The following is a 12,370-nucleotide window of genomic DNA, read 5'->3' as shown; positions in this document are numbered from 1 at the left end:
AGGATGTGTGTGTGTGTGAGCTAAGGATGTGTGTGTGTGCTGAGGATGGTGTGTGTGAGCTAAGGATGGTGTGAGCTAAGGATGTGTGGGTGTGAGCTAAGGATGGTGTGCGTGTGTGTGTGAGCTAAGGATGGTGTGTGTGAGCTAAGGATGTGTGTGTGAGCTTAGGCTGGGTGTGTGTGTGAGCTAAGGATGGGTGTGTGTGAGCTAAGGATGGTGTGTGTGAGCTAAGGATGTGTGTGTGAGAGCTAAGGATGTGTGTGTGTGTGAGCTAAGGATGGGTGTGTGTGAGCTAAGGATGGTGTGTGTGTGAGCTAAGGATGGTGTGTGTGAGCTAAGGATGTGTGTGTGAGAGCTAAGGATGTGTGTGAGCTAAGGATGGTGTGTGTGAGCTAAGGATGTGTGTGAGCTTAGGCTGGGTGTGTGTGTGAGCGAAGGATGTGTGTGTGTGTGAGCTAAGGATGGTGTGTGTGAGCTAAGGATGTGTGTGTGAGCTAAGGATGGTGTGTGTGAGCTAAGGATGGTGTGTGTGAGCTAAGGATGTGTGTGTGTGTGAGAGCTAAGGATGTGTGTGAGCTAAGGATAGTGTGTGTGAGCTAAGGATGGTGTGTGTATGTGTGTGTGAGCTAAGGATGTGTGTGTGTGAGCTAAGGATGTGTGTGTGAGCTTAGGCTGGGTGTGTGTGTGAGCTAAGGATGGGTGTGTGTGAGCTAAGGATAGTGTGTGTGAGCTAAGGATGGGTGTGTGTGAGCTAAGGATGGTGTGTGTGTGAGCTAAGGATGGGTGTGTGTGAACTAAGGTTGTGTGTGTGTGTGAGCTAAGGATGGGTGTGTGTGAGCTAAGGATGGTGTGTGTGTGAGCTAAGGATGGGGATTTGTGTGAGCTAAGAATGTGTGTGTGTGTGAGCTATGGATGGGTGTGTGTGTGAGCTAAGGATGGGTGTGTGTGTGAGAGCTAAGGATGTGTGTGTGTGAGCTAAGGATGTGTGTGAGCTAAGGATGGGTGTGTGTGAGCTAAGGATGGGTGTGTGTGAGCAAAGAATGGGTGTGTTTGTGTGAGCTAAGGATGGGTGTGTGGGAGCTAAGGATGGGTTGTGTGTGAGCTAAGGATGGTGTGTGTGAGCTAAGGATGTGTGTGTGTGTGAGCTAAGGATGAGTGTGTGTGAGCTAAGGATGGTGTGTGTGTGTGAGCTAAGGATGCGGATTTGTGTGAGCTAAGGATGTGTGTGTGTGAGCTAAGAATGTGTGTGTGTGAGCTAAGGATGGGTGTGTGTGTGAGCTAAGGATGGGTGTGTGTGTGTGTGAGCTAAGGATGGTGTGTGTGTGTGAGCTAAAGATGTGTGTGTGTGTGAGCTAAGGATGGGTGTGTGTGAGCTAAGGATGGTGTGTGTGTGAGCTAAGGATGCGGATTTGTGTGAGCTAAGGATGTGTGTGTGTGAGCTAAGAATGTGTGTGTTTGTGTGAGCTAAGGATGTGTGTGTGTGTGAGCTAAGGATGGGTGTGTGTGTGAGCTAAGGATGGTGTGTGTGTGAGCTAAGGATGTGTGTGTGTGAGCTAAGAATGTGTGTGTTTGTGTGAGCTAAGGATGGGTGTGTGTGTGAGCTAAGGATGGGTGTGTGTGAGCTAAGGATGGTGTGTGTGTGTGAGCTAAGGATGTGTGTGTGTGTGTGTGAGCTAAGGATGGGTGTGTGTGAGCTAAGGATGGTGTGTGTGTGTGAGCTAAGGATGGGGGTGTGTGTGAGCTAAGGATGTGTGTGTGTGTGAGCTAAGGATGGTGTGTGTGTGAGCTAAGGATGTGTGTGTGAGAGCTAAGGATGGGTGTGAGCTAAGGATGGGTGTGTGTGAGCTAAGGATGGTGTGTGTGTGTGAGCTAAGGATGGTGTGTGTGAGCTAAGGATGGTGTGTGTATGTGTGTGTGAGCCAAGGATGTGTGTGTGAGCTAAGGATGTGTGTGTGAGCTTAGGCTGGGTGTGTGTGTGAGCTAAGGATGGTATGTGTGTGTGAGCTAAGGATGTGTGTGTGTGAGCTAAGGATGGTGTGTGTGAGCTAAGGATGTGTGTGTGAGAGCTAAGGATGTGTGTGTGAGCTTAGGCTGGGTGTGTGTGTGAGCTAAGGATGGTGTGTGTATGTGTGTGTGAGCTAAGGATGTGTGTGTGTGAGCTAAGGATGTGTGTGTGAGCTTAGGCTGGGTGTGTGTGTGAGCTAAGGATGGGTGTGTGTGAGCTAAGGATGGTGTGTGTGAGCTAAGGATGGTGTGTGTGAGCTAAGGATGGTGTGTGTATGTGTGTGTGAGCTAAGGATGTGTGTGTGTGAGCTAAGGATGTGTGTGTGAGCTTAGGCTGTGTGTGTGTGTGAGCTAAGGATGGTGTGTGTGTGAGCTAAGGATGTGTGTGTGAGCTAAGGATGGGTGTGTGTGAGCTAAGGATGGTGTGTGTGTGAGCTAAGGATGGGTGTGTGTGAACTAAGGTTGTGTGTGTGTGAGCTAAGGATGAGTGTGTGTGAGCTAAGGTTGGGTGTGTGTGTGAGCTAAGGATGTGTGTGTGAGCTAAGAATGTGTGTGTTTGTGTGAGCTAAGGATGGGTGTGTGTGTGAGCTAAGGATGGGTGTGTGTGTGAGCTAAGGATGGTGTGTGTGTGTGAGCTAAGGATGTGTGTGTGTGTGTGTGTGAGCTAAGGATGGGTGTGTGTGAGCTAAGGATGGTGTGTGTGTGTGAGCTAAGGATGGGGATTTGTGTGAGCTAAGGATGTGTGTGTGTGTGTGAGCTAAGGATGGGTGTGTGTGAACTAAGGTTGTGTGTGTGTGAGCTAAGGATGAGTGTGTGTGAGCTAAGGTTGGGTGTGTGTGTGAGCTAAGGATGTGTGTGTGAGCTAAGAATGTGTGTGTTTGTGTGAGCTAAGGATGGGTGTGTGTGTGAGCTAAGGATGGGTGTGTGTGTGAGCTAAGGATGGTGTGTGTGTGTGAGCTAAGGATGTGTGTGTGTGTGTGTGTGAGCTAAGGATGGGTGTGTGTGAGCTAAGGATGGTGTGTGTGTGTGAGCTAAGGATGGGGATTTGTGTGAGCTAAGGATGTGTGTGTGTGTGTGTGAGCTAAGGATGGGGGGGTGTGAGCTAAGGTTGGGTATGTGTGTGAGCTAAGGATGATGTGTGTGTGAGCTAAGGATGGGTGTGTGTGAGCTAAGGATGCTGTGTGTGTGTGAGCTAAGGATGGGGGTGTGTGTGAGCTAAGGATGTGTGTGTGTGTGAGCTAAGAATGTGTGTGTGTGAGCTAAGGATTGTGTGTGTGTGTGTGAGCTAAGGATGTGTGTGTGAGCTAAGGATGGGTGTTGTGAGCTATGGATGGGTGTGTGTGTGAGCTAAGGATGGGGGGGTGTGAGCTAAGGTTGGGTATGTGTGTGAGCTAAGGATGTGTGTGTGAGCTATGGATGGGTGTGTGTGTGAGCTAAGGATGTGTTGTGTGTGTGTGTTTGTGTGAGGGGTGGTCTTGTGGATAACAGTGAAGTATGGATTAGTGGTCTGTGTGTAGGACGACTTTGTGTGTTAAGTGCAGGCTTTGCACGTCTATGTGTGTAGGCTTGGTGTTTGTGTGTGTGGAGGGTGGAGTTGTGGATAAGAGTGCAGTATGGTTTTCGTGTGTGTGTAAGACACCTGTGTTGTGTGTATGACAAGTGCTTTGTGAGTGAAGGGTGTGGTTGTGTTAAGTGGGTCTGGATTTGGGGCTAGCACAGCCAGGTCGGGATTGATACAGCCTGTCAGAGCATGGGGGTTGGGGTGGGGGTCTGCAGGCTGGTAGGTGGGGATGGCAGGAGCTGGGGCGGGGCTGGGTGCGGTGGGAGTCTACCTGGGTCTCAAGGCACCCCCAAGATCCAGCACCATGAAGACCCCCAGACCCACCCACCCCCCTCGGGATTCGGTTCCCAGCTCCCACTCCAACCCATCACCTCGGGGCGGGAGACCCTGCCCCAGTGTACCTGCACCATGGGAGCCCCCCCACAGGCCCACTCCCCTCCAAACGCGACTGCCCCTTTCAGCAGCCCCCTCCCACCCTGTCTCCCCCTTAAACCGCATCCTGGGTCCGCCTGTCCCCCAGACACCCTGGCGTCTTGGAGGGGAGGGGGCCTCAGAGGCGCCAGACCCCTTCGCACACAGCCCAGCCTCCTGTAGTTTTCTTCCCAATGCGGGGGGGGGCTACCTACCTCCCACCTCTCGGGAGCCGTCCAGGTCCCCAGCCTCCTGCAGCCCCGACCCCTTTCCCGGCCCCGCCCACAGCCCCATGTAGCGCCCCGCCCCTCGCCACCCCTCCCCACCTCTCCCCACGCCTCCACGTCGGCCCCGCCCCTCCTCCGCCCCCACCCCCTCCCCCCGCAGCGCTGTGGTGCTGTGGTGCGGAGGCAGCCGCGCAGCCCTGAAACTTTAAACGGTGTTAAAAGTTTCTGTTTACGAGGAGCCCTTGAATTTTTAAGGACGTATCGATTCCCTGTGCCGAGGTCTTGCGGCTGCAGGCGCAAAAGAAGGGGAGGCCCGGGCCCCGCCGGCCGGCAGGATCCAGGGACGGAGGCCCCAAACTGGGAGTGAGGGTCTCTTCCTCCCCAGACACAGCTGTGGGCTCGCGGAGACCCCCGCCCACATGCACCGCGCGGAGGCACGCACGCATCCCCTACTCACACACGCACTGGTGCGTGCACACACACACAACCCGCATACACAGAGACACCCTCCCTGGCACACATGTGCATGTGCACACCCCTAGTCACAAACACATGTGGGCTGGCACACACAGGCACGCACCCAAAGGAGCCAATACACATACAGAGAGACCGCCTCCCCGGCACACACACACACACAGAGGTACAGACTAACGCACACACATACCCAATACAGACACACAAAGGCCCCCTCCCTGGCGCGCGCACACACACACACACATCCTAGTCACATATCCTAACATGGACACACACATGCACACACACGCGCACTGGCACAGGCTAACACACATATCCAACAGAGACACAGAGACCCCTCCCTGGTGTGTACACACGCACACACACACATAGGTTAACACACACACATACCCAATACAGAGACACAGAGGCCCCCTCCCTGGCACACACACACACACACACAGGCACAGGTTAACACACATACCCAATACAGATACATAGAGACCCCCCCCGGTGCACACACACACACACACACACCCTAGTCACAGCTTAACATGGTCTTATACACACATACACACACAGAGACGCTGACACAGGTTAACACACACATATACCCAACACAGGCACACAGAGACCCCCTCCCTGGCACACACACACACACATACACAGGCACAGGTTAACACACATACCCAGTACAGACACACAGAGACCCCCTCTCTGGTGTACACACACACATCCTAGTCACATACCTTCACATGGACACACACACACACATACTGGCTAATAGGTTAACATACATACCCAATACAGACACACAGAGACCCCCCTCTCTGGTGCACACACACACACACACACACACACCCTAGTCACAGCCTAACATGGTCTTATACACACATACACACAGAGACACTGACACAGGTTAACACACACATATACCCAACACAGGCACACAGAGACCCCCTCCCTGGCACACACACACACACAGGCACAGGTTAACACATATACCCAATACAGACACACAGAGACCCCCCTCTCTGGTGCACACACACACATCCTAGTCACATACCCTCACATGGACACACACACACACACACACACACTGGCTAATAGGTTAACATACATACCCAATACAGACACACAGAGACCCCCTCTCTGGTGCACACACACACACATCCTAGTCACATACCCTAACATGGACACACACACACAACACACACACATGCACACAGGCACAGGTTAACACACATACCCAATACAGACACACAGAGACCCCTCCCTGGTGCACACACACACAGGTTAACACACACACATACCCAATACAGAGACACAGAGACCCCCCCCACCAGGCACACACACACTGACACAGACACACACTGACACAGGTTGACACACACACATACCCAATACAGAGACACAGAGACCCCTCCCTGGCACACACACACACTGACACAGGTTAACACACTACCCAACACAGGCACACAGAGACCCCTCCCTGGCACACACACACACACGCACACACACACTGACACAGGTTAACACACTACCCAACACAAGCACACAGAGACCCCTCCCTGGCACACACACACACGCACACACACACTGACACAGGTTAACACACTACCCAACACAAGCACACAGAGACCCCTCCCTGGCACACACACACACACACACACACTGGCACAGCCACAGAGCCCCAGCCCTGGTCCTCAAACCCTCTGCTTTGCACCTGCGCTCAGCTACTTGCATTTCCTCATCATCCCTGCCCAGGCCCACAGGGACCACCCATACACCAGGTGACACTGGGGACAGTAATGCCACAGAGGCCCTGATCACGGGGAGCCCCGTGGCCCAGCCACAGAATCCCTGCGTGGGTGGATGCCCATGCACATGCGCTCTCTCTCTCTGACACAGACCCACGGACACCTTGTGACCAAAAGACCCCCCAGGGCTGGCTCATGCACACTCACCCAGCACTTCTGGTGAAGATCCAGATTTTCATTCATGCCACCTCCCCCCGACCCCAAGGCAGGGCTTGTTGTCTTGTTCCCACCATGTTCCCAGGGCTAGGCCAGGGCCCGGCAGGCACTCTTGTCTGCCTCACGGTCCCCAGCACGCAGCGCCACTAGGCAGCGGGCCGACCCACCCAGAAACACTCCTGTTCATACACTGGCCTGCAGCTCTTTGGTGTCTCCAGAGGGTGCTGTCACTCTGCCTCAATGAGGTACAGTGACCAGGAGCACATGCCCCTAAGATATTGAGAGAGAGAGAGAGAGAGAGAGAGAGAGATCTTTTGTCTTCTGGCTCACTCCCCAAATGGCCGCAATAGCAGGTGCCCAAAGCCTGGAGCTCCACCCTGGTCTCCCATGTGGGTGCAGGGGCCCAAGCACTTGACCCATCTTCCTCTGCTTTCCCAGGTGCATCAGCAGGGAGTGTGATCGGAAGCCGAGCAGCTGGGACTTGAACTGGTGCTCTGATTGTGGGATGCTGGTGTCCCAGTGTCACTCACTGCTACTGTTCCCTGTTAGGGACATTTAGACACACAAACACGTGCACCACCGGGGGGGGGGTGCGTGCTTTCAGGAACCCACTGGGCATGGCCTTAGTAGCCTCCACACAGCAGGACCTGCACACACACACATGTACACATGCACGCACTTGCCCACCTGGGCACCAACATTCCCTTCAAAAGGCCATTCATAGCCCAGAAGGTCTCCAGCTGTCTGGCTGTGGGGGGCCAGAAGATGCTGGCTTAATGGCAGTGAGGAGGATCCACCTGGAGGGGCCGCAGGTACCACCGTTCTGCCTGTCCTGGATCGCCTCAGGGCACCTCTGCCCCCGTTCCCCCAGCACCTGCTTTCCCTCGCCCCGTTCTCTTCTCTCTCTTTTTTAAGACTTATTTTAGGGGCTGGCATTGCATCACAGCAGGTTAAAAGAGGTCTTCCATACTGGTTCACTCCCCCAGATGGCCATAACAGCTGGGGCTGGGCCAGGCTGAAGCCAGGAGCCAGGAGCTTCTTCTGGGTCTCCCACACAGGCACAGGGGCCCAAGGACTTGGGCCATCCTCTGCTGCTTTTCCCAAGTGCATTATCAGGGTGCTGGGTCATGGATGTGGAGCAGCCAGGACTCAAACCAGCACCCATATGGGATGCTGGCACTGCAGGTGGTGGCTTTACCTGCTACACCACAGTGCTGGCCCCCATCCCCCTCCATTCCTTTCTGTTCTGGAAGTGGGGAGCCAGGGGCCTGCAGGAGTGGACAGATCCCCACCTCAGTATGTATGTTCACATATCCCAGGCCTCCTTGCCCTTGTCTGTCCCTAACAGCCGGGCTTTGTGTCGCCTGCCATATTTCTGGGCGTCCACCCACAGGACTATGGGCAAGTGTGTATATAGGGGGTGGGGGGCACAGGCACAGCCTGTGTGCTATGTGTGTGACACCCACGTGCAGAACTGTCAGCTGACAGAATACCAGGCTCACCTGTCAATGTGTCCAAGGCCTGGGCTACATCCGGGCAACAGGGTGTGATATATGTGCCCTTCTGTTGTGACAGTTCATGTTGCTTTCTTTTCTAAGATTGATTGATTGATTTGATTTTTAAAAGATTTTATTTTTTGTTTATTCATTTGAGAGGTAGAGTTACAGACAGTGAGAGGGAGAAACAGAGAGAAAGGTCTTCCGTCCACTGGTTCACTCCCCAAATGGCCGCAATGGCTGGAGCTGTGCCAATCCAAAGCCAGGAGCCAGGAGCCTCTTCAGGGTCTCCCACACAGGTGCAGGAGCCCAAGCACTTGGGCCATCTTCTACTGCTTTCCCAGGCCACAGCAGAGAGCTGGATCGGAAGTGGAGCAGCTGAGACTAGAACCAGCGCCTATATGGGATGCCAGTGCCACAGGCGGAGGGTTAACCTACTGCACCACAGCGCTGGCCCCACGATTGATTTTAAATGTGATTTTAAAATTTATCTGAAAAGCAGTATGAGAGAGAGAGAGAGAGAGAGAGAGAGAGAGAGAGAGATCTTCCATCCAATGGTTCACTTCCCAAATGGCCTCAAAGGCTGGGGCCGGGCCAGAGCAAGTTGAAGCCAGGAGCCAGGAGCTTCTTTCAGGTCTCCCACATGGGTGCAGGGGCCCAAGCACTTGGGCCATCTTCTACTGCTTTCCCAGGCACATTAGCAGGGAGCGGGATCGGAAGTGGAGCAGCCGGGGCTTGAACCGGCGTCCGTACGGGATGCTGCTGTTGCAGGCAGTGGCTGTACCTGCTACGCCACAACGCCGGCCTGGGCCATTGTTGCTTTCTATCGCTGACATTATGTGTCTCTTTGTGTTGTTTGGCCCACGTGGATGGCGTGGGTTGGTGTGACAGTGGGTTCGTGTGATGTCACGGCACCATTCCAAGTGTTGGAGTGGGTTGCTACAACTGTCCATGTGTTTGTACAAGAGCTGGGGGGTCTGGAATGAGTCAGGGTGTGGCTATGGGATCACATGTGTGTCAACGTGTGTGTGTGCATCAGCATGGATGTGTGTGTGTGAGAGAGCGAGCGAGTGCATTCACCTCGGTACGTGGTACGTGTGTCAGGGTGTGTGCTTTGTCTTCGGATCTTGGAAGAAGTGGCATGTGTCGTGGCTCTGAGCTTGGCTACCCCCTGTGGGTCGGGGTGTCTGTGCTAGAACGCAGGCCAGCACGTGTGGGACCGGCCTTGTGGCTGTGCCTGCATGCATGCGTGTGTGTGTGTGCATGTAGCAGCGCGTGTGTGGGTCTGCAGGCAGGCACGCATGGGTGTGCATGTCCTGAGCGAAATGTGTGCGTGTGAGCATGCATGCATGTGTGCGTGTGCGTGTGAGACAGAGAGAGAGAGAAAGAGAGAGCGCGCAGGCCGCCGCTCCCCGCCCTGCCCGCCCCTCCCCGCGCCCCTCCTCCCGCCCGCGCCGCCCGCCCGCCCGCTCCCTCTCCCCGGAGTGCGCCGCCGCTTCCAAACTTTGTCTAAACTTTCACTTTCACAGCGCGGCGGCGGCGGCGGCGGCGGCGCGGGCGAGGGTGACCGGCCGAGCGGCGGCGTTATGGAGTAGACGCGCGGCGGCGGCAGCGGCGGCGGCGGCGGCGGCGGCAGCGGCGGCGGCGGCGGCGGACGCGAGAGGCAGCGGCGGCGGCGGCGGCTGCGGCGGCCCCGGGAGCCGGCGGGGCCGAGTCTGCGAGCGGCGAGCGCGGAGCGGCGCCGGGCCGAGCGCGGGGGCCGCGCGGCGGAGGCCGGAGCAGCCGAGCCGGAGCCGGAGCCGGAGCCCGAGCCGGAGCCCGGAGCCGAGCGCGGCCGCCGCCTGCCGGGCCTCCCCTCGCCGCGGCCGGCCGCCGCGCTCCAGCCCGGGCGCTCAGCTATGTACTCCCCGTACTGCCTCACCCAGGTACCGGCCGCCGCCCCCGCGCGCGCGATCGGGGGAGGGCAGCGGGCGCGGGAGGCCGGCGGGCGGCGCGGGCGGGCGGACGGGCGCAGGGGGCGCGCGGCGCCGAGGCGGGGGGCAGTGAGCCTGCGGGCCGCCGAGGGGTGCAAGTGGTGCCGCGAGGGGACTCCGGGCACGCGTGCGGGCGTCACCGCGCGCGTGCGACCCTGGCCCGCGGGCGGACTCCAGCTGGGGGGCTCCGGACGGGTTCGGGGTGGAAGCGGGGAGAGGGGGGGCGGGTTGGAGGGAGGTGGTGGCGGGGCTGCGTGCGTGGCGCTGCCCCCGGGGGGCGCGGGGCGGGAGTGCGTGCGCGCGTGGAGGAGTGGAGGGGGGGTTGTCGGTGGGCGGCGGGACGGCCAGCGACCTGCGGGCGGCTGTGGCGCGCGCCGGGAGGGGGGCGGCGTGACCGCGGGCGGTGTTTTTGCAAGGGTGACAGAGTGGCAGGAGGGTGGCCCCGAGGGCGCAGAGGGGACACCGGGTCCGGCGCCGCTCCCTGGGGCGGGCGCAGCGGTTCCCGAGGGTGGCAGCGGGCCGGCGTGCGGGCTTGGAGGCTGCCCTGGCGTGCGGCTGGGGGTGCCCCGGGGCGGGCCGAGCGGCCCGGGCGTCTCCCCAAAGTCTTTGTTCAGGCCTCACATGGGAGCGGGGCTAAGAAAATGGCGGGGATCCCAAATTTCGGAGGGACAGGGGAGGGGAGGAAGGGGCGGGCGCGCTGCCAGCCAGGGCCGCGCCTCTCCGGCGACCCTGGATGTCCAGCCGCGCACCACCACCCAGCCCCCTCCCCAAACTTTTCCCTTGCACAAACTTTTCCTGCCCCAGCCGACCCGGGCTGCTTGCGGGGTGGACCTGGCGGGTTCCCGCGGTGGGGGTGGGGAGGGAATCCCACCCCGCCAAGCCCTGAGGGGAGAGGGGCGGGGGAGGCAGCCCGGACGCGCGCGGCCCACGGTGCCGCTGCGGCCACGCCGTCGGGTCAGCCTCGGGCGCAACAGCGCCGACCTTGGCGCGCAGCGAGAGCGCGTCCCGCCTCCTGCGAAGTCAGCGGCAGCAAAGACCCAGAGCGTGCCTGGCTTACCATCCTGTCCTCTCTAGAGGCTGTGGCCTGAGACTCCCCAGAGGGGGCACGAGAACCACCACCCCCGAGTCCTCCAATGGCCTTGGGAACGGCTGCTTCCGCGGTTGGGACACCTGGACGGAGTGGGGATGGCTTGGGTGCTTGGCCCTCAGTTTAGTTTAGCCAGGCCTGCGGTGTAAGTGTGCAAGGAGCTAGGCCAGACCTGGGGCTCTAACTGTTCCCTGTGCGTGGCCTGAGCCCTGCCAGTCTTATGCCCAGGGGTGCCAAGGGAGAGGAACCATAATCCACAGCTGAACGTGGGATCTGCAGGGGTGTACAATGAGGGTATGGCCAGGTGCGTGTGAGCCGTGGTGTGTGTGTCCCGTGGCCTCGTGGATCAGCCGTGGACAGCAGCGCCGAGTGGGTTAGATGGGGCCCTCGGTGAGCGAGTTGCCTGTAGACAGCGGATCAGAGCATTGTCGGGCAAGGACCCGCGTGCCCGAGTGTGTATCGATCGCAGTGTACGTGCAGGTGGGAGCAGGCACTCTGACCACTGTGACGGTGTGGGGTACGCCCTGCCTTGGACCTCCAACGACTGTGCCATGCTGGCTGCTTCCTCCTCCACCCCCATCCACACACACACACACACACACACACGGCCATCTCGCCCCACCTAGCTGCGATCCCTTCCAAGTGGGGCTACGCATGGCTGGTGTCTGGGGCCTGCTTGGGACCGAGACCCCCACATTTAAGCAGCTGGTTGGCCACCAGGCTGCCAACCAGGCTTCCACGCCAAGCACACCAGACATCTGGGCCTGGCCCCCACCAGTGGCTTGGGCAGGAACCTGTGTGTCCCCCCACCACCACCCTTGCACACACATGCACGCACACACACGTAGAGATTGCTCAGCACCTCCTTGGGGGGGGGCAGGCGGTGATACTGGTGCCCCCTTGGAGTAGGGAGCGGCTGAGGCGACTCCCAAGCTAAAGATGATGGCCAGTGGGTCTGGTGGGGGGTGGCGAGGAGGTTGGTTGAGTGACATCCCAGAAGGGGGTGGCGGTATTCATACTCCCTCGTGTGTGTGTGTGTGTGTGTGTGTGCGCGCACGCAGAGCAGGCCCAGGCTACAACAGCTGGAGTGTGCCAGGGGCGGCTGGGAGGGCAGTGGGCATGGCCCGGCCAGGCTGCCAGCCCTGCGTGGCCGGCAGGGAAACCCCTCCACTCTGGACAGGC

The 12,370-nt window shown here is 58.3% G+C and overlaps 1 protein-coding gene across 5 annotated transcripts in view; it reads left to right on the top strand.

Moving 5' to 3' along the window:
* The first annotated feature begins 9,570 nt into the window (after window positions 1–9,570).
* The window catches only part of NFIX (nuclear factor I X), an 85,618-nt gene continuing 82,818 nt past the window's right edge, over window positions 9,571–12,370 (top strand). For 3 of the 5 annotated variants that reach the window (XM_070058843.2, XM_070058838.2, XM_070058839.2), the window contains exon 1: window positions 9,628–10,053. In XM_070058843.2, coding sequence (XP_069914944.1) covers window positions 10,027–10,053 — 27 coding nt within the window. In that variant the 5' untranslated portion in view covers window positions 9,628–10,026. Of the gene's footprint in view, window positions 10,054–12,370 lie in introns of all 5 variants that reach the window. The other 2 variants (XM_070058842.2, XM_051839483.3) reach the window with 2 other exon arrangements.

The sequence above is a fragment of the Oryctolagus cuniculus genome, chromosome 16 (genome assembly GCF_051225735.1).
Source record: "Oryctolagus cuniculus isolate XC-2025 breed Fujian yellow rabbit chromosome 16, ASM5122573v1, whole genome shotgun sequence".
NCBI classification, from domain to species: domain Eukaryota; kingdom Metazoa; phylum Chordata; class Mammalia; order Lagomorpha; family Leporidae; genus Oryctolagus; species Oryctolagus cuniculus.
Note: the sequence above shows the minus strand (reverse complement) of the source record. Positions and strands in the feature narration are given on the sequence as shown.